Consider the following 21238-nt stretch of genomic DNA (forward strand, 5'->3'; position numbering starts at 1 on the left):
CATACTTAAATATTTAGAAATAAAATAACACCTAGGTTTTGCTTCAAAGGATCTGGAGGTAATTTATGTGTAGGGTTATTGTTAATAAAAGCTTATCTCTGAGCTCGTAATTGTTGAAACTGGGTGATAGGTATACAGGGATTTGTCAAATTGCCTCCTTCCTTTTAGTGTATATTTTTTATAATAAAGGCAAAAGAGAAGAAAGAATATTATGACAACAGGATACCAGTATTCACCCACCAAACTAACACACACTTAAAAAACCGATGTTTTTGTGTGTCTGTGTTAGTCACTCAGTTGTGTCTGACTCTTTGTGACTCCCTGGACTGTCCCCCACCAGACTCCTCTGTCCATGGAATTCTTCAGGCAAGAATACTGGAGTGGGTTGCTATTGCCTTCTCCACGGGGATCTTTCCAACCCAGGGATTGAACTCTGGTCTCCTGCATTGCAGGCGGATGCTGTACTGTCTGAGCTACTAGAGAAGCCCTAAAAAACTGATAATTCTAAGTAATTCCCTAGCAGTCCAGTGTTTAGGACTCAGCGCTTTCACTGCCAGGGCCTGGGTTCAATCCCCAGTCAGGGAAGTAAGATCCCAAAAGCTGTGTAGTGCAGCAAAACATAAAAATTTAAAAACCTGATAATTCTAATTGTTAGCAAGAACATGAAAAAGTGGCAACTCTTATACACACAGGGTAGGAACAGAAATTGGCAGAATCAACTTGGAGGAAAATTTCATATCTTCTACCAAGACCATTGGATACTCTTGAATATTCCCCATTTAGGTTAAATCCTAGAAGATCTTGCCCTGGAAAACATATACAAGAATAAAAATGCTCACAGGCTTATTGTTTTCAATAGCAAAAAAAAAAAAACTGGAAACAACCCAGTGTCCATTTGTAAAAGAATGTGCAGCTAGACAGTGGTATATTTACATAATGGAATGAAAGTGACTGTACTGGAGCTCCATGCATCAACATGGATACATCTCACAAACATATGGCCAAAGGAAGGAATTTGCATAATCTGTAAACATAACACCACTTATTTACAATACAAAACCATGTATGCTGTCAGGGATGCATACATATGTAATAAATTTCTAGAGAAGAGCTAAGAGTGATAACATTCACAATTTAGGATAATGGTTACTTCTAGTAGGAGAAGGAAGGAGAATATAATTAAGGGCAGATAGGGAGCAACATGGGGCCTGTGAGGGTCTGTTTCTAAGCTGGGTGTAGAGTACGTGAGTGTACTACATTATTCTTTAGTCTTTTCATATATAATAAGACAATTTGTAATTAAAGGTTTTTTCATATATGCAGATAGCAAATCATGTACACTTGAAACTAATATATGTCAATTATATCTGTTTTTAAAAATACATATATGTGTATATATTTTTTCAGTAAAAGGAGATGTGTCGGAGGGGAGTGGACGAAGAGACACAAAAGTATACATCAGGGAAATAGTAAGTTCATTTCAGCTCAGCAACAAGTTTTATTGAAAACATACCATCCTCCAGAGGAAATATGCTGATTCCTCTGAGTGCAGAGATGAGGAGCTCTCTGCATGAGAAAGCATGAGTTCTGGCCAGACCCCTGATGAAGCCCCCATGACAGTGCATCGGTGAGTGGGCTTTTGATCCCAGCTAAAAGGTCTGAGTTTCCCTTCTCTTCACCCCACCTGCTCCCTGCCCTCTCCTATCTCTTCTGAATGGTCTCTGGGTGTGGGTCTTGAATGACAGGCGTGCAGTGGAAACAACAATGCTGAGGGCATCTTCCTTATACCTTTCAGATGTGAACGACATCACAGGGAGACCCCAGCAGGAGTATGAGTGTGAAAGACACCATACCTGTTGCTTTTTCCTGATGCCTGCTGAGGGCTTCCCTGGACACCGTGGAAAACCACGCAGCTGAGGCAAGTGGTCCAGGATTCCAGCTCCTTACTCAGGTGAGCCACCTCTTCAAGAGGAATGCACCTCAACACCAGTGCCCGATTACAGGGGATGAAGACACAGACACGACCTGCCAGGCTTCATGTCCAGTCACGCAGGTGGCATCACGTGGGCCATATCTTGGTATCAGCACTTCCTCCCACCTCCACTTTCTGGCTCTTCCAGGCCTTCCTGGGGGATCCCCAGCCTCCCCAGGCCTTTTTGGGAAAGTCCCCAGTCTCCCCAGGCCTTCCAGGGGGAGTCCCCAGCCTCACCAGGCCTTCCTGGGGGTACTCCCCAACTTCCCTGGGTCACATGCAATGTCCTGCAAACTCACTCCTTAGAACTCAGTGTGTCTCCTGAAATCCCAGGCCCTGGTCCCTCTAACTCCATTTCCCACTTTGCTCCAACTTTCTGGGTGCTGTGGTGACGGATCAAGCATCAGCCAAGGGTCTGCAGGTCTGAAAGAGATCCAAGAGGCGCAGAGCTTGTCATCATACTCAGATCCCAGCATCTCTGTTTCCCCAACAGCTCCCCGCCTCCGCTGCCTTTTAGTCTACATTTTACCTTCCAAACCCACTGTTACATATTGCCCCTCCCTGGATATGCTTGTCATGGGCAATCCTTTCCTATTATTTTGCACCTGCTTGCTTTACCAAACCAATACTAAACCAGGGTCCCTCCTGGCATGTTCCTAGCTCTTGGTAGACATTCCTAGCTCTTGAGGCCAACCTGACCTCAATGAGAGAAATCTAATACTATTAATACTAGTAATGATGATGTTTATGTGTGTGTATGTTCAGTCGCTCAGTCGTGTCCAACTCTTTGCGACCCCATGGACTGTAGCCCACCAGACTCCTCTGTCCATGGGATTTCCCAGGCAAGAATACTGGAGTGGGTTGCCATTTTCTCCTCCAGGGCATCTTTCCAACCCAGGGATCCAACCCGTGACTCCTGCATTGCAGGCTAATTCTTTACCCACTGAGCTACCTGGAAAGTCCCAGTAATGAAGTTAATGGCTAGTATTTATTGAGGACTTGACATGTGCTAGGCCTTGCCTGTTATGAGTACTTTACATGTGGCAGGAAGTATCCTGAATACCTGCTTAGTGTACATACTTATTTAGGTATATAATAGAATTCTCATTCAACCAATGAGAAAACCCAGGCACAGAGCAGTTAAGTAACTCACCCAGGTAACACGGTCTTCTCCAGAGCCTGCATCCTGAACTACAGGCAGACCTCGGAAACACTTCAGGTTCAGTTACAGACCACCATAATAAAGCAAATATTGCAGTCAAGTGAGTCACAAATTCTTTGGCTTCCCAGTGCATGTAAAAGTTATGTTTATACTCTCCTGTCGTCTATTAAGTGTTCAAAAGCATGATGTTTTTAAAAACAATGTACATACCTTCACAGAGAACTATATCCAATATCCTATGATTAACTATAATGGAAAAGATTTAAAAAATATGTATAACTGAATCACTTTGCTGTAGAGCAGAAATTAACACAACATTGTAAATCAAATAAACTTCAATAAAAAGTTGATTTAAAAAAATGTACATGCCTTAATTAAAAAATAGGAATAGGAACAACTGCTCAGTCGTATCCGACTCTTTGTGACCCCATGGACTGTAGTCCACCAGGCTCCTGTGTCCATGGAATTCTCCAGACAAGAATACTGCAGTGGGTTGCCATTTCCTTCTCCAGTGGTGATCTCTTCCCCACCCAGGGATCAAATCTGGGTCTCCTGCATTGCAGGCAGATTCTTTACCATCTGAGCCACCAGGGAAGCCCTAATTTAAAAATAAATAATGCTAAAAAAGAAAAAAAAAGCTAATTATCATCTGACCAGGAAAGGTTGCCACAAACCTGTTTGTAAAAAAAAAAAAGAAAATCAAAACAAAACAAAACACAGCATTTGCCAAGTGCAATCAAGTGAAGCCTAGGGCCTTTCCTGGTGGTCCAGTGGTTAAGGCTGTGCTCCCAATGTGGGGCAGAGGGGGTACTGGTTGTCCCATCCCTGGTCAGGGAACTAGATCCTGCCTCCCTGCAACTAAGGGTTCTCACGTGACAACTGAAAGAGCCTTCTTGCTTCAAGGAAGATCCCCGCCAGCTAAAAGATGCTGAGCAGACAAATATTTTCCTAAAAAGATAAAATAGAGTGAAGCCCATACTAGGCCACACTGGTGTCTCCTAAAAGCCCAGGTAGAGCAAGCCCTTCCCCAATGCTTACACCGCATGACAGCGTCCTTGACTTGGCGGAAGCCACGTTCGGGACCGCGGCCGTCCACGAAGTACATGTATCGGAGCTCCGCGGGGTAGGCGGCTCTGCTGAGGCCGGACATCAGGGGGATGGTGCGGCCCTCGGCCCCGGGGGCCTCGCTCAGCGCCTGCAGCATCTGGTACCTGCACCACGGGTCCCGGAGGAAGCCGGGGGTAATCAGCAGCACGCGGCAGTGGCTGCTGCTGAGCGCGTGGCACAGCTCGGACACGATGGCGCCGCCGGGGGTGGCGTCGCGAAGCTGCAAGAAGCAGCGCAGGCTGGCGGCGCCGCCCTCCAGGTAGGAGACCAGCTCCTGGGCGGCCACCAGGTCCTCCTCGCTGTGGCACACGCACACATCGTAGGCCTTGCTCCAGCGGCCGGTGCTGCTGCTGCCGCTGCCACTGCTGGCGCCCCCGGGCGACGGTGTAGGGATGGGAGACACCTCTGAGCTGGGGCCCAGGGATGGAGGGCTGTCCAGTGAGCTCGGCTGTGAAACGTCACTGAGGGCGCTTTCTGGGGAGGCGGGCATCTTCGTGGGCTTCCTCGACAGGGCCTGCCTGAACCAGTCTGCAGGGAGAGAGGCATTGCTTAGGCTTGGAGTTCTCAGCAGGGGCTTCCTCCGGACCCCTCCAGAGAAAAGTCACCTCGGGAGGGACCCCAATCCGTCTCCCCTGCCCACCTTCTCACACCAGCTGTTCTGTGTACTGTGTCCATCCCTCAAGACTTGCCCCAAACTTCCCCTTGTTTTTCAAGGTTTGGGGGATACATAAAAGCTGGTTGTTTGCACTTCCCCGGTCGCCCGATGGTTGAGAATCTGCCTGCCAATGCAGGGGACACAGGTTTCAGCCCTGGTCCAGGAAGATTCCACGTGCCTCCGGGGAACTAAGCTCCAGCCCTCACTCTAGAGCCCATGAGCAGAAACTACTGGTGCCCATGTGCCCAAGCTCCTCAGCAAGGGAAGTCACTGCAATGAGAAGCCTGCACACTGCAACTAGAGAAAGCCCACACACAGCAACAAAGACCCAGAACAGCCAAAATAAATAAATAAGCCTGGCAGTTTTATAAGTCAGCAGAGATGTAAAACCAGCTTGTCCTACTGTACTGCATATTTGAAAGTTACTAAGAGTAGATCTTAAAAGTTCTCATCACAAGAAGGAACTGTAAGGTGATGGATGTTAACTAGAATTAGTGTGATGATTATCTCACAATGTATACAAATGCTGGATCATTATGTTGTACATCTGAAACTAATGGAATAGCGTATGTCAATTATACCTCAATAATTAAAAAAATCTTTGGTATAACAACAATATGAGAAACAACAACAACAACTCTAGCTGTTTTACCAGCCTGATTAGGGAAGATAGCTTTGCCTGCTCCACGCCCTTTAGTTTCTGATACCCTCATCCTAACCAGAACTTCCCACGAGATGACTAGTCAACCATCTGTGAGTCTGTAAGCAGAATTATGTTAAGCTGGTAAATGTCAGTTAGTCCCCAAACCCACTTTTAGCACTCAGGGGAGGTGGATTTAGATTAAGGGGAGCGAAAGAGAGGCAGGGATTGGCACCTTTTGGCCATGAGAAATCCTACGTGCTAGGTACGTGCATGCTAAGTCTCCTCAATCATGTCCGACTCCACGACCCTGTGGACTGTAGCCCACTAGCTCCTCTGTCCATGGGATTCTCCAGCAAGAATACTGGAGTAGGTTGCCATATCCTCCTCCAGGGGATCTTCCCAATCCAGGGCTCGAACCCACATCTCTTATGTCTCCCACATTGGCAGGCAGGTTTTTTCCACCAGCGCCACTTGGGAAGCCCTGGGAAATCCTAGCTTCCTGCCAAATGGGTAAAGTGGAAATGTGGAAGGAGGTCACTGTCCAGAACTCCTGCAGACCTTAGCACTGATTGATTCCAAACCACACTTTGGAGGGTCCCACAGATTTGATTGTGGACCGCTTGCTTTCTGGATGACCTTAAACAAGCCAGGCAATGTTTCCACTTCCTTATCTGGAAAATGGGTTCATTTCAGTTGTTGTTGAAGGTTAGAGGAAATAATGCCATATCTGGCATATTGTTGAGTACTCCATATAATTTCAGCTCAGCCTCTGCAGCTTCTGATCAGGACAGAAAGTTTGGTGTTCTGGAGGTGGATTTGTCCTCTCTGTCTGCTCTGCTTATCTCCTTCCTCTGAATGGTTCTGAGTGATTTAGATGACAAGAGACATCAAGTCAAGTGCTCAGCATGGTGGTTTCCAGGCTGGGAAGATTAGCTGAGCACACCTGGGAGACCAGTGAGCCGAAATGATTGAAGGCTCCCAGAGGCACACCTCCTCACTCCCCACAGAGCCCTGGGCACTGAGCTCAAGACAGGACCACTCCCCGCCACCATCAGCCTCCTTTGAATCTCTCCAGGGCCTATGTTTGGGGACCAGGCAGCCTCCTGGAATTAGGAGTCTGTGTCCACTCACCAGCCATCTTGCCCAGAGGCTTCTTGGACCTGGAGCCAGGAGCCGGGGAGGAGGTTGATGATGCCATCGTGCTGGGCTCCAAACTAACCCCATGAGACCAGGCATTGGTAAAGTGGGAGAAGGGAGGGGCCCCAGTCTTGACCTCATGGAACAGCCATTCTACAAGAGACAGAGAGAGCAGGTCACAAAAGCTGGACCTACCTTACTCCCAGTCCCTGGGCATGGGCTCTGGGAGTTCTTTCTCTCTGGGTGCCTGACAGAGGCTCAGTCTCTAAATGGGTCCCTTATGGGATTAGGGTCAGCCACCACTGGGATTAGAGCTGGTTTCTAGTGAAACCCCAATCTGTGTAGTGATCAGACTTACAGAGTATGAGCTCAGCATGACCAGCAGAGTGACTGTCCTCTGCGCCACCTGGCCAGGGTTGCATTCGGGATCTGGGGAAGGGTGACTGGCAAGCACCTCGTTGTAGGAACTTCCTGTGTAAATGCTGAAATCAGAGAAGAAGGTCTGTTGCTATTTGAACAAATAATTATGTGTCAAGGTATACAGATATTTTGCAGTAGAAAGCCAGCATATGTAAGAAACCTTGGAGGACTTTTCCTCCAAGCCTGCGTTTCCCCAAATAACTCCCTCCATCCACCCCCCAGCTATCCAGCCCTTTCTCCCTCCCTCTCTCCCTCAGCTGCACAAAGTGGTAAAGTTTACACACTCTGCAGGCAGAGTTCCTAGATCTCTTATGAACTGGGGCCTCTGGTAAACTACTTACTCTTGCAAAACAAGTTTTTCCATCTGTGAAATGGGAATAATACTGCAGCCTACTCAGCATTATTGTGAAGACTACATGAGATGATTTATGTAAAGTGCATGGCATAAATGTTCAGGAAAAAATTACCCTGTTAGCTGAGTGGTAAAGAATCTGCCTGCCAATGCAGGAGACATGGGTTCGATTTCTCGTCCGGGACGATTCCATACGCCTGGGGCAATTAAGCCCGTTTGCCACAGCTGTTGAGCTTGTGTTATAGAACCCAAAAATTGCAACTACTGAAGCCTCCGCACTCTAGAGCCTGTTAATGCTCCGCAACAAGATGAGAAGCCCAAGCACCTGCTCTTCACAAATAGAGAAAATAATAAATAAATATAAATGAAAAAATAAAATAATCCAGGGACTTCCCTGGTGGTCCAGTGGTTAAGAATCCACCTTGCTAAAGATTTTAAAATTTAAAAAATATATATATATAAGCAATAAAAAAAAAAAAAAAAGAATCCACCTTGCAATGCAGGGGACCTGGGTTCAATCCCTGGTGGAGGAACTAAGATCCTATATGCCGCAGACTTACTAAGCCCAAGAGCCTCACCTAGAGAGTCCACATGCCATGATGAAAGACCCTGTATGATGAAACTAAGCCCCAGTGCAGCAAATAAACATTTTAAAAAATAAAACAAGCCAGATACTGGAGGGATATAGTCAATGTTTTTCCAAATTCCAGAAGGTTGTTGGTTTACTTTTTGGAAGTGGAGGGAAGGGACTGTCAAAAGGCATTAACATTTATATGGAAATGCAAAGGACCAAGACTCCCTCAGATGGCAACTTGCTGTGTTCTCTTTCCACCACAATGTCCCTGATGGCGGAGACTCTTTCTGCTTAGGTTTCTGGGAGGATACTGTGTGGAGCAGAGCCCACCTGATCTGAAACAGAGTCACTGAGATCTAGTGGCTTCTGGAGATGAAGGCAGAGAACGGGGCACTAGAGCAAGGGCTGCTGTCTCACTATTTGATGGACCTGCAGAGGTCAAGACAACCCTGCCCCGCCCCCTCCCTGCCCACCGCCCCCTCCCTGCCCACCGCCCCCTCCCTGCCCACCGCCCCCTCCCTGCCCACCGCCCTGGGAAGCCACAGAGAAAGGACATGTCTGAATAGACACACTGAGAAAGAGTTTTCAGAAGTTGAAGAAAGTCTTTCAACGTTGGACAAATATGCTTCATTCGGCTAAATGCTGAACACCCTTATGCCAAGCCGACGGAGAGAAGACAAGAGGTACTGATGATTCATGAAAACATGTAAAAGTTCAAAAAGAGAACTTGAACTGCAGCAGCAGAGGTGGGGCAGGTGTTCGGGGGCAGGAGGAGGAGTTGGGATGGGCTTGGGAAGAGGCATGTTTGAAAGAGCAAAGCAGACAGCTGCTAAGCCAGCCAAAAACACACGAAAATGGGAACATTAACAAAGATTTGTGTTTCTTTTCCCAGCGAATATGCTTTGGATTTCACACCCCCTAAGTGGAGAGGCTGAGGCAGTGCCTAGTAACTACTGTTAGATTTGGGAGTTGTTTTTTTACTTTAATTTGGCTGTGCCAGGTCTTAGTTGCAGCCCATGGGCTCTTGTTCCCCGACCAAGGATCGAACCCAGGCCCCCTACATTGGAGTCCTAACCACTGGACCAGCAAGGAAGTCTAGGAGTCGCTGTCTCTTGACATCTTCATTTCAGCCATTCAGGATGTCCTTCCCCTCCCTGCCCCACTCCCCGCCCCCAGCACCTCAGGAGTAGACATGCTACTTACTTTTTATCTTAAATGTGTTTTCAATTGTGTTTTAATTTGAAAATTCATTATTTGGCTTTGACACACAAACTGGAGACTGATTTGATATTTTTATGACAGCTTAAAGGTTCAAAATTAACATAAAACTTTAGAATACTTAACCAATGTAGATTTAAGATTCAGTTTCTCAGTTTATCAAATTATTTACCCTTTTGACACTACATGCTGATTTTTAGTAGCTGTGTTTTTTCATTGTTTGTTTAGGAAGAAATCCAATTGCCCAATAGCCACTGGAAGTGGACTGGTATAAGCCCTAGTGACAGACATTATGGAAAAGTTCAAACACAGGACATAGCATCTTTGACAAAGGAAAATTGAGCAAGAATGAAGATCAGTTCCATTAACTGTGTACACTGTCTGCTTCCTAGAATCTGAAATCCTACTGCATTTTCCTTGTTTCTTTTCAGTTCTCGTGCAGCCGAGGTTGTGGAGCGATCACACGCAGATATGCTTTAATCTTGACAAGCTTTAGTAATAGTCGTGTGTTAGATGTAGAAGACATACTTGTCAGGCAGGCAAGAAGCTAATGAACCCAAATCTCCAACTGGAAGTTCTCATCACTCACTCCGTCTAGTCTCTGGTTTGTTCTGTAATCACTTTTCCCTGTTCCTTTAAACAGTTCATCAAGTAGAAGGATATAGACCTAAATATCTACTTTGTAGACAATTACAAAAACTTGATAGATAATTAGTGAAGAGCTTCTTCAAAACAAAACCAAAACCAAAAAACAGTAGCATGTTACTGTCAGTGTTTTTAGAATACTTTTTCAATATTATAAGAAGGAACTTAGTATGTGAGAGAAATACTATAAAGCTCCACTGAATAAAACCCAAAGTGTATTAAGTATTATTCAATATCTAACTGGTCTCCAGTATCTATTGTATAGGGAATGTACTGAAACCTATGAAGATATATGATTATGTATCTTATCTAATTCCTATTCCATTTCTGTTAAACAGGAAATATTATCTGTGGAAGATGCCACAGTGGTCCCCCAAAGACATCCACATCCTAATCCTGGGTGAAAATAAGCTACCTTACTTGGAAGAAGCAGACTTTGCAGATGTGATTAAGGGTCTGGAGATGGGAAGATGAGCCTGGATTATCGAGGTGGGCCAGTGTAATCGCAGAGGTCTTAGAAGAGTTAGAAGGGTCAGAGTGAGAGGAGATGTGACAGCAGAAGCAGAGGTCGGGGTACTGTGGGGCTCCTCTTCAAGGAGATGAATTCTGCCAACCTGGGGCTATCAGCGGGAACGCGGCACCCTCCAGCAGTCGGAAAAGGCAAAGACCTTGATTCCTCCCTAGAAACTCCAGAAGGGATGCACGGCATCTATAAGATAATAAATGTATTCAGTACGAACCCACTCTTTGTGGTACTTTGTTACAGAAGCAATGGGAAAGTAATATACAATCTTTGATTGTATGTGAGGCTACTGAATAGAGAAAGCATTGACTCTAAGTGCTAAAAACTGGTCTGCTTAAAGGTCTAAACTGTTCGAGGGAGTTGTTCACTTCTTTGATGGATATAGTATCATCTACACTTCATTTGATCTTTGACTGCAAAATTAAGAACATTGGTTTCAAAGGCTCAAACACTTGCTGAAACACTTGTCAGGTCAAGATTCATTAGAACTTGCAGGACAATGTCCCTTAAAGTGCTGAAATTATGGGACTTTCTTGGTGGTCCAGTGGCTAAGACTCCCCGCTTCCAATGCAGGGGGCCGAGGTTTGATCCCCGGTCAGGGAACTAGATCCCACATAAGAGTTCACTGAATGCTACAACTAAAGATCCTGCATGCTGCAACTTAAGACCTGGCACAGTCAAAATAAGTATTTTTTTTAAGTGCTGAAATGAATTGTTAATAGCTTGATAGACACAATACAGTTATGGACACTAAGGTGGCCCCAATGTTCACAACTGTGAGCATGGACAGGACATATAACTTCTTACAACAGGGTATGGTGAAGGTTGTAGTATGTCATTCACATACTATGTTACTATGCGTACGGTGCGTGTGTGTGTGCGCAAGCATAGGTTTATAAATGTATACATACATATATAGATGATATAATTAGTAATCTAATCATGTGTGTATATATGTTTATACTTATTGATATATATATACAGTATGTATATTTGCTATATAAGATGTGTATATAAATATTTAGATATTTATATTATATTGTATGTAAATATTTATATACATATATTTATAAATAATATAAATATATTTATATTGTGTGTAATTTATATATATAAGTATTTATATATAATAGCAAATATACATATTGCATGTATGTATCACTAGGTATAATGAATACCTATTGATGAATAGAAACACACAATATATGGATATTGTGTATTAATACAGATTTACGTGTGTGCATGGGAGTGGGTGTAAAAGTCCATCTTAGCAGACTGGAAAGAGACTCCATTGCTAACTTGGGAGAATTTCCTATGTTATGAGTCAGGTGTCAAGGAATTTTGGGCAGCCTTGAGATGCCAAGAGTGGTGTCCCGCTAACGGCCAGCAAGAACTAACCTCAGTCCTACAGCTTCAAGGAGATGAATTCTGCCAACAAATAACCTGAGCGGGCTTATTAGTGATTCTTTTCGCATTTGTGTCTCTGATGGCACCACAGCCCTAGCTAACACCTGGACTGCTGGCTGGGTAAGACCCCAGCAAAAGACTCAGCCAAGCCTTTCCCCGGCCCTTCATCCACAGAAACTTTGAGGTAACAGACAGGTGTTGGTTTAGCTGCTAAATTTGTAGTAATTCGTCATGCATCACTTAAGTGAACACAGGGACCAATCACAATGAAGAGTTTAAAAATGCCAGTTCCTATGCCCCACCCCAAATCCACTGAATCACATCTCTGGGAGGAAGACTTGGGAACCTGGTTTTTAAACAAGTACCCCCAGGAATTCCCTGACAGTCCAGTGGTTGGGACTCGGTGCTCTCAGTGCTGGGGCCTTGGTTTCAATTCCTGGTTGGAGAACTAAGATCCTGCAAGCTGCATATTGCGGCAAAACAAACAAAAACCAATCAAGCAAAAAAACTGAAATCACACACACACACACACACACACACACACACACACACACACACACAAAGCCAAAAAAACAAAATACACACACACAAAAATACTAACAAAAAACCCCCAAATACTCCAGGATTCTGATGCACCTAAAGACTGATCTACTGGGCTGCAGCAGTGGTTCCCAAATGAAGCTGCATATCATTATCACTGAGAAAACTTTAAAAAAATATAGCTACTAGACCTCTCTGGTGGTCCAGTGGTTAAGAATCTGCCTGCCAGTGCAGGGGACATGGGTTTGATCTCCTCTCCAGGAAGATCCCACATGCTGCTGAGTCCATATGCCCCAACCACTGAAGCCTGTGAACCGTAAAGCTGGTGTTCAGCAACGAGAGAAGCCACAGAAACGAGAAGCCCATGAACCGAAACTAGAGTAGTCCCCACACACCGCAACTGGAGAAAGCCTGTGTGCACCAACGAAGACCCAGCACAGCCAAAAATAAGCAATAATTAATTAATTTACAAATAGCTACCTCTGGAAATTCTTATTCAATAAAGTGGGGCCTGCAAGTCTGTATTTTTTAAGAGCTCTCAGGTAATTCTGACACAAGGAACCACTTGTCTCGATGTATATAAGCAGTGGAATAATTGAAAAGTGCCCAGCACATCTTGGGATTGATTTTGTGAAATAAATTTCAAACTACTGATTTTGCTATAAAGTCAGATTTAAGATGGGACTCTAGCAGGCAGAAAATAGTCATAGAACTCTGGGTAATTAACTGAAGTCTTATAATCTATATTAAACTAAATCTTTTTGCTGAATATATAACAAAGTACAAATGCTTTCAGCACTACATTTTGTAAATTTTGAAGACTTTTAAACATAGCTGAGTCAGCAAAGAATCTGCCTGCAATGAAGGAGACTGGGGTTCGATTCCTGGGTCAGGAAGATCCCCTGGAGAAGGGAATGGCAGCCCACTCCAGTATTCTTGTCTGGAAAATCCCATGGACAGAGGAGACTGGCGGGCAACAGTCCGTGGGGTCGCAAGAGTTGGACAGGACTTGGCGACTAAACCAGCACCAAACATGTCAAGGGCTTCCCTGGTGGCTCAGTGGTAAAGAATCTGCCTGCCAATGCAGGAGACTCGGGTTCAGTCCCTGGTCTGGGAAGATCCCACAAGCTAAGAACCAACTAAGCCTGTTCGCTGCAACTACTGAGCCTGTGCCCTAGAAGCCCAGAGCTACAACTACCAAGCCCACAGGCTACAGCTACTGAAGCCCAAGCAGCTAGAGCCCATGCTCCATAAGGGGAGAAGCTACTGCAATGAGAGGCCCACGCACTGCAACTAGAGAGGAGCCCTTGCTTGTCACAACTAGAGAAAGTCCGCACAGCAGTGAAGACCCCGCACAGCCAAAAATAAACAAACAGCAAGTCAAAATTTTCGTGTGTGTGTGTGTGTGTGTGTGTGCATGTGTGTATAGAAGTGCCCACTATTTTATTTTTTTATATTTTGACTGTACAGCCTGTGAGATCTCAGTTCCCAGACCAGGGATGGAATCTGGGTCATAGCAGTTGACAGTGATGAATCCTAACCACTAGTCAATGTACCAGGGAACTCCCTAAATTATCAGCCAAAAGCATTGTGACTTTGGTTGTTAAAATCTAAAACCTTAGCTGTATTTCAGTCACATAGGAATATATCTTACTGACCAAACATAAATGGGAAGCATTTTAATGTGTTGCTGTATTTTGTCAAATGTAGCAAACTGGTCTTTGGAAAACAGTTCCTAAGTTGTAAAAAACTCCCTTTGTTTTAAAACTATATCCTAAAGGTCGTTTTAAACTAAAATGATGTGAATTTACTTTTTATGTGCTTTGCATAGGTCTCATGTAAATTTGCAGGCATTGAATGTAATATAGATTGTGGCAGCAATGAATTTAATGATGGATACAGTTTATAAATTATGCCTTTATACATTAGTTTCCTTTTGAGCTTTCAAAATGATTGCTTTTTATATATTTTTGAAAAAGGCTTGGGGGTGGGGAGGTCAGATATATATAAAAAAAAACTAAAATTCTTAAAGAGGAACTTTGAGAGGACTTCAACTAGCAGCATAATAAAGACAGTATAAAACAACAGTAATTAAGGCACAATGATATTCATATACAAGGACAAACTAATGGAAGAACAAGGTGTTCAGAAACAGACCCACATCTATATACTCTCCTGGTTTATAACAAAGCTGACACTGCAGTACAGTGGGAAAGGTGGTCTGGGTCAATTTAGACCACCTCGTAGGACCAAATGAATCTTGACCCACATACTCCAACATACTAAAAAAGTAATTTCAAATCGATAGTAGATTTACATGAGAATCCCAACAAAGCTTTTAGAAGAAAATATAGGCGATTATCTTCCTGACTATGATCATTTTCCTGATTTTTAAAATCTGAGATATAATTGACATCTAACATTGTACTAGTTTAGGTGAACAACATGATGATTCAATTTATTTAGATATTTAGAAATGATCATCACAATAAGTCTCAGTTCAGTTCAGTTCAGTCGCTCAGTCGTGTCCGACTCTTTGCGACCCCATGAATCGCAGCATGCCAGGCCTCTCTGTCCATCACCAACTCCCCGAGTTCACTCAGACTTGTCCATCGAGTCAGTGATGCCATCCAGCCATCTCATCCTCTGTCGTCCTCTTCTCTTCCTGCCCCCAATCCCTCCCAGCATCAGAGTCTTTTCCAATGAGTCAGCTCTTTGCATGAGGTGGCCAAAGTACTGGAGTTAGTCTAGTTAGCATCTATTACTATATACTTGCAATTTTTTTCTTGTCCTCAAAACTTTTAAGTACTACTGCCTTCGCAACTTTCAAATACACAATGCAGTATTATTAACTATAGTCACCATGCTGTTCACTACATCCCCAGAACTTCTTTATTTTATAGCTGGAAGTCTATACTTTTTGACTGCCTTCACCCATTTCGCACACCCCCTATGTCCCCAATAGGTAACGATTGAAAAAAAAGAAGCAGAAAAAAACTGAACATAAGTAATAGAACCATAAGGAAAAAATGATAAACTGGACAATGTTAAATTGAAGAACTTCTGTTCTTCAAAAGACATCATCAAGAGAGTGAAAAAGCAATCTCCTCAGACAGAAAATATCACATATCCAATATGTCTCATATCCATAGTATTTAGGAACTCTTACAAACTGCTAAGGAGAAAAGAAACAATGAATTGGGAAAAACAGGCGGCAGAATCGAACAGACGCTTCACAAAAGGATATCCAAATGCCCAGCAGACATGAAAAGATGCACAACTCATTAGTCATCAGAAAAAATGCAAATTAAACCTCAGTGCAACCCGACTTCCCCTCACTCAGCAGGATGGCTACAATGAAGAGGACAGACAGTACCAAGTACTGGTAAGCAAGTGAAGAAAGAGGAACTCATGCACTGCCTGTAGGAGTGTAAATTGGTACAGGGACTTTGAAAAACTGTTTGGCACTATATTCCACTTCTAGGAATATACTCAGCAGAAGCACTTACACATGCTCACCGAAAGACAACCATAAGAAAGCCTCAGCATAACTATTTACAACAACTCCACGCTGGAAACAATCCATATCCATCAATCTATGTATCCAGTAGAATGCAGAAATAAACTGGGGTCGATCCATACAGCGCAAAATTACACATCAATGAAAATAAGTGAACTACCGATACATGCATGCATAAGTCGCTTCAGTCGTGTCTGACTCTTTGCGACCCCATGGACTGTAGCCTGCCAGTCTCCGCTGTCCATGGCATTTCCCAGCCAAGAATACTGGAGTGGGTTGCCATGCTGCCCTCCAGGGGAACTTCCTGACCCAGGGATCGAACCACATTTCCTGCATTGCAGGCAGATTCTTCACTGCTAAGCTGCCAGGGAAGCCCCACCACTAAATGCAACAAGAGTTAATCAACATATTGAGCACAAAACACCACACACAAAAGTACAGAAGTATGACCCCAAGTTTTCAAAGTTCAAACCCAAATAAAATTATTTATGATGTTAAAGCCAGGGTAGCAGTCACCCTTAGGTGGAAGTGATTCGAAGACACCTCCCCCAGAAGGGCACCTGGAGTGTGAATGATGGTTTATTTATCCTCCAGTGACACTGGGTACGCTGTACACTTAAGATCTGGGCACTTTTCTGCGTGTAGGTTGTACATCCATTTTTATAAAGGTTTTAAAACTAACTAGACCGCGACTTCCTCTGATGGTGGGTAATTTCTGACTGTCCGTAGCCCCTGGGTCAGCTCAGTGAGTGTGTACCCCATCCTCCCATCTCTCAGCTGCACTTGGCTGGGTGTGTGTGTTTCCCAGTGTCTCCAGGTGGAGGACCGGGGGCTGACTCTGTCTCACTCTACTGTCACAACCACACCATGGCCTAGGTTCACGAAATGACTGTGGAAGGGATCCCCCCTCACAAACCTTTACCCTTAAGTATAGCCCTGCTCTTGCTGAAACACTGTCACAAAGGCCATCAGAGAAGAGAGAGGCTGCGAGCAGAGAAAGAGGCGGGAGACTGGAGGGAAAAGAATCTACGGGTCAAGACGGAAGCCACCTGTCCGAGCCAGGCTGCCCAGGGTCAAGGACTCTCTGCACGAGCTTCTCGGCGACAGAGAAGGTGACAGCGCTCTCCGAGGGCCTTTCCACCCCGTTTCCGCCGTGTGAGTGCTACGGGCGGCCAGGTGAAGGGGCGGAGAGGAAATGATGGCGAACCCGGCAGAGGTGTCCCAGGGAGGGGACGGGCAAGTCCGGGAGCGGGGACCGGGGATCGGCCGCTGACTGGGTCGGACGCGGGCCTAAGGGGGGTCTCCTCTGCCCGCGGGGGTCCTGCCGGCCCCGCCCCCTGCTCTCCCCGCCCATCCCGGCCCGCGGGGTCCGAGCGCTCACCTGCTCCTGGGTGCGCCTGGCGCCACCTTGGTGCGACCAGTGCGGGGCGCGGGCTCCGGCGCGAGGCCGCCCGCCTGTCCGGAGGAAGTGCCTTCGGCCGCCCGCTGCCCCGGAAGCGCGGAGGCGCCAGGCCCCGCGGCCCCTCCTCCGCCCGCCGCTCCCGCGCGCAGAGCCGGGCCTGAGGGGACGCCCTGCCCGCCGGCGGCCAAGTCCTCCGCGCCCGCGTCCTCGGGCCCACGGGGAGGATCGCGGGCATCAGCGCAGCCACTGAGCCGGCGTGAGCTTAGCGAGGTCTTTCCGCCCGAGTTCCCCGAAACCAGCAGCGGAACTCGCAGGCTCGGGACTGTTCTCTGTCAAACAAGGAAAGTACCTTTGATACACTCATTTGATTCACCTCTCAACACCCTACCAGCTGAGCCACAAGGGAAGCCCAAGAATACTGAAGTGGGTAGCTTAACACTTCTCCAGCGGATCTTCCCGACCCAGGAATCGAACCGGGGTTTCCGACCCAGAAATCGTCTCTTGCAATGCAGGCGGATTCTTTACCAGCTGAACTATCAGGGAAAGCTCCAACACCCGGCCAGGGAAGCATGTATACCTTTTTTTCTTTTCAGGCAAGTGAGGAAAATGATGCCAGACTTTTCCAAAGGCCAGGCACAGTCGAGTCGGTGGTAACAGCGGAGAGGCAGGCAACCCCACCCCCACCCCACCCCCGCCAAGGGCAACCGGGCCTGCCACGCTCCCCTGAAGTTCACGGTCAAATCCAAGTACGTGGCCGGGCACTGCCCTGCAGGCACTAAAGCCAGGCCGAGTGAGATGGGCAAATGGTGGCGAGTGCTGGGTTAAACAGAGTGAAGGGACTTCTCTTTGGGATGTTGATGGACTTGTGAAGCAGATGCGGGGTATATAGGGAGTGACATTTTCTGAGCTTGTTTCCCTCTGGAGGGAATGTCAGTATCTTCCTTGGCATGTCGGTGTGGGAAACCCTCCTACTGCTGTGCACCTAAAATGCTGGAGGGTGGAGGTGGTTGAATAGGGCCGAGGTGGAGAAGACTCTTCGGAGTCCCTTAGACTGCAAGGAGATCAAACCAGTCAATCCTAAAAGATATCAGTCCTGAATATTCATGGGAAGGACTGATACTGAAGCTGAAGCTCCAATACTTTGGCCACCTGATGTGAAGAACTGACTCATTGGGAAAGACCCTGATGCTGGGAAAGATTGAAGGCAGGAAGAGAAGGGGATGACAAAGGATGAGAGAGTTAGATAGCATCACGACTCAATGGACATGAGTTTGAGCAGATTCTGGGAGACTGAAGGACAGGGAAGCCTGGGGTCTGCAGTCCATGGGGTCGCAAAGAGTTTTACGCGACTGAGCAACAAGGAACAAGATGCATGACCTCCCTTTCAATCTGACTTTCTACTTTTCTCAGCAGCCAGCCAAAAGGACTTAGAGGGAATCCTGGGAGGCAGTGTGCTGTAAGGTGATCCAGAGGGGCTCTGGTGTGAGATGCTGGGGTTCACATCCAGGGCTCATCACCTGCTGGAGATGAGACCTTGGGAACGTGCTGGGCCTGTCTTGGCTCACTTTCCTCATGAAGATTATGGGATCTGGTTCCCAGTGTTGTGGGAGGAGTAGATGAGAGATGAGATTAAGCCCATCAGACAGCTACCCCAGTGCCCAGGTGTGCAGGAAGGGTTCCTTTTACTCTGCATGGAGTGTTTACCTCTGCTTTCCCTGCCATCCATGGGTCCCCTTCTCCCAGGGTGTCCTCCCTTTTCCAATCTCCGCTCTTCAAACACCACCACTTCTGGCAAGGGTCATTTTTGCAGCTTGTGCAGGAAAACTTGTCTTAACCTGCCCTTTCCACCTCCTTACCCCCAATACATCCTGCTGCTGCTATGTTGCTTCAGTCGTGTCTGACTCTAGGCGACCCCATAGACGGCAGCCCACCAGGCTCCCCCATCCTTGGGATTCTCCAGGCAAGAACACTGGAGTACATCCTAGTACCTTGCTGTTTGAACCTTGTGTTCAAGCAGCTAAACTCTGTTAGACTGAAAAGTCCCTGAGGCCAGTGAAGTCGCTCAGTCGTGTCAGACTCTCTGTGACCCCATAGACTGTAGCCTACCAGGCTCCTCTGTCCATGGGATTTTCCAGGCAATAGTACTGGAGTGGATTGCCATTTCCTTCCCCAGGGGATCTTCCCAACTCAGGGATTGAACCCGGGTCTCTCATATTGTACACAGATGCTTTACCGTCTGAGCCACCAGGGAAGTCCAAAGTGAAGTCGCTCAGTTGTGTCCAACTCTCTGAGACCCCATGGACTGTAGCCTACCAGGCTCCTCTGTCCATGGGATTTTCCAGGCAATAGTACTGGAGTGGATTGCCATTTCCTTCCCCAGGGGAATCTTCCCGACCGAGGGATCGAACCCGGGTCTCCCACATTGTAGACAGACGCTTTACTGTCTGAGCCACTGAGACCAGAGATGGATCCTTCTCCAGCAGGAGCAGAGAGGAACTCAGGCAAACACACTGAGAGCCAAGGATAGGCTAGTCACATTTGGTATTGGGGCAGAGGCGAAGGCTAGGGCCCTGTGTACCTCACAAAGGGAAGACAGACATCAGGCTAATTGCAGTCCTGTAGCCTGAATAAAGGAGTGCAGGCGGTTTATTGTTATTGTTGGTCAGCCACTCAGTTGTGTCTGATTCTTTCCAACCCCATGGACCACAACAAACTCTGGAAAATTCTTAAAGAGATGGGAAGACCAGGCCACCTGACCTGCCTCTTGAGAAATCTGTATGCAGGACAGGAAGCAAACTAGAACTGGACATGGAACAACAGACTGGTTCCAAATAGGGAAAGTATGTCAAGGCTGTATATTGTCACCCTGCTTATTTAATTTATATGCAGAGTACATCATGAGAAACGATGGGCTGGAGGAAGCACAAGCTGGAATCAAGATTGCCACGAGAAACATCAATAACCTCAGACATGCAGATGACACCACCCTTATGGCAGAAAGCAAAGAACCAAAGAGCTTCTTGATGAAAGTGAAAGAGGAGAGTGAAAAAGTTGGCTTGAAGCTCAACATGCAGAAAACTAAGATCATGGCATCCAGTCCCATCACTTCATGGCAAATAGATGGGGAAACAGTGGAAAGAGTGACAGACTTTATTTTAGGGGGCTCCAAAATGACTGCAGATGGTGACTGCAGCCATGAAATTAAGACGCTTGCTCCTTGGAAGAAAAGTTATGACCAACCTAGACAGCATATTCAAAAGCAGAGACATTACTTTGCCAACAAAGGTCCGTCTAGTCAAAGCTATGGTTTTTCCAGTAGTCATGTATGGATGTGAAAGTTGGACTATAAAGAAAAGGCCTTTTGAACTGTGGTGTTGGAGAAGACTCTTGAGAGTCCCTTGGACTGCAAGGAGATCCAACAAGTCAATCCTAAAGGAAATCAGTCCTGAATATTCATTGGAAGGACTGATGCTGAGCTCCAATACTTCAGCCACCCGATGGGAAAAACTGACTCCTTGGAAAAGACCCTGATACTGGGAAAGATTGAGGGTAGAAGTGGACGACAGAGGATGAGATGGTTGGATGGCATCACCAACTCAATGGACATGAGTTTGAGTAAACTCAGAGTTGGCAATGGACAGGGAGGCCTGGCGTGCTATAGTCCATGGAGTCGTAGGGAGTCAGACATGACTGAGCAACTGGACTGAACTGAAATAGACTGTAGCCCGCCAGGCTTCTGTCCATGGGATTTCCCAGGTACCATTTCCTCCAGTGGATCTTCCCAACCCAGGGATCAAACCCCTGTCTCTTGTGTCTCCTGCATTCAGGTGGATTCTTTACCATCTGAGCCATAGAGGTTTCATTCCTGCCTTCCTAACAAATGCAGCATTTGTAGTCCTGGAGGAAGTAGCTGCTGGAGGAGGAGCCAGATGAAGGCCTTTTTTCTCCGACTGTAGGTGGG

At 46.2% G+C, this 21238-nt stretch overlaps 1 protein-coding gene across 4 annotated transcripts; it reads right to left on the bottom strand.

The window, feature by feature from the left end:
• Nucleotides 1–1500: 1500 nt before the first annotated feature.
• Nucleotides 1501–17323, bottom strand: TIRAP (TIR domain containing adaptor protein). 4 transcript variants are annotated; one of them, XM_068977255.1, is made up of 6 exons: nt 17257–17323; nt 7035–7158; nt 6671–6829; nt 4173–4769; nt 3126–3185; nt 1501–2395 (listed from the first exon to the last, which is right to left on the bottom strand). In XM_068977255.1, exons 3-6 carry the CDS (start codon nt 6735–6737, stop codon nt 2376–2378), a joined length of 744 nt encoding a protein of 247 aa, XP_068833356.1. In that variant the 5' UTR covers nt 6738–6829; nt 7035–7158; nt 17257–17323; the 3' UTR covers nt 1501–2375. The 4 variants fall into 4 exon arrangements, with proteins under 4 accessions (XP_068833356.1, XP_068833357.1, XP_068833358.1 ...); XM_068977256.1 differs by lacking the exon at nt 17257–17323 and adding an exon at nt 10500–10577; XM_068977257.1 differs by lacking the exon at nt 3126–3185.
• Between the last annotated feature and the right edge of the window lie 3915 nt (nt 17324–21238).

The sequence above is a fragment of the Capricornis sumatraensis genome, chromosome 8, assembly GCF_032405125.1.
Source record: "Capricornis sumatraensis isolate serow.1 chromosome 8, serow.2, whole genome shotgun sequence".
NCBI classification, from domain to species: domain Eukaryota; kingdom Metazoa; phylum Chordata; class Mammalia; order Artiodactyla; family Bovidae; genus Capricornis; species Capricornis sumatraensis.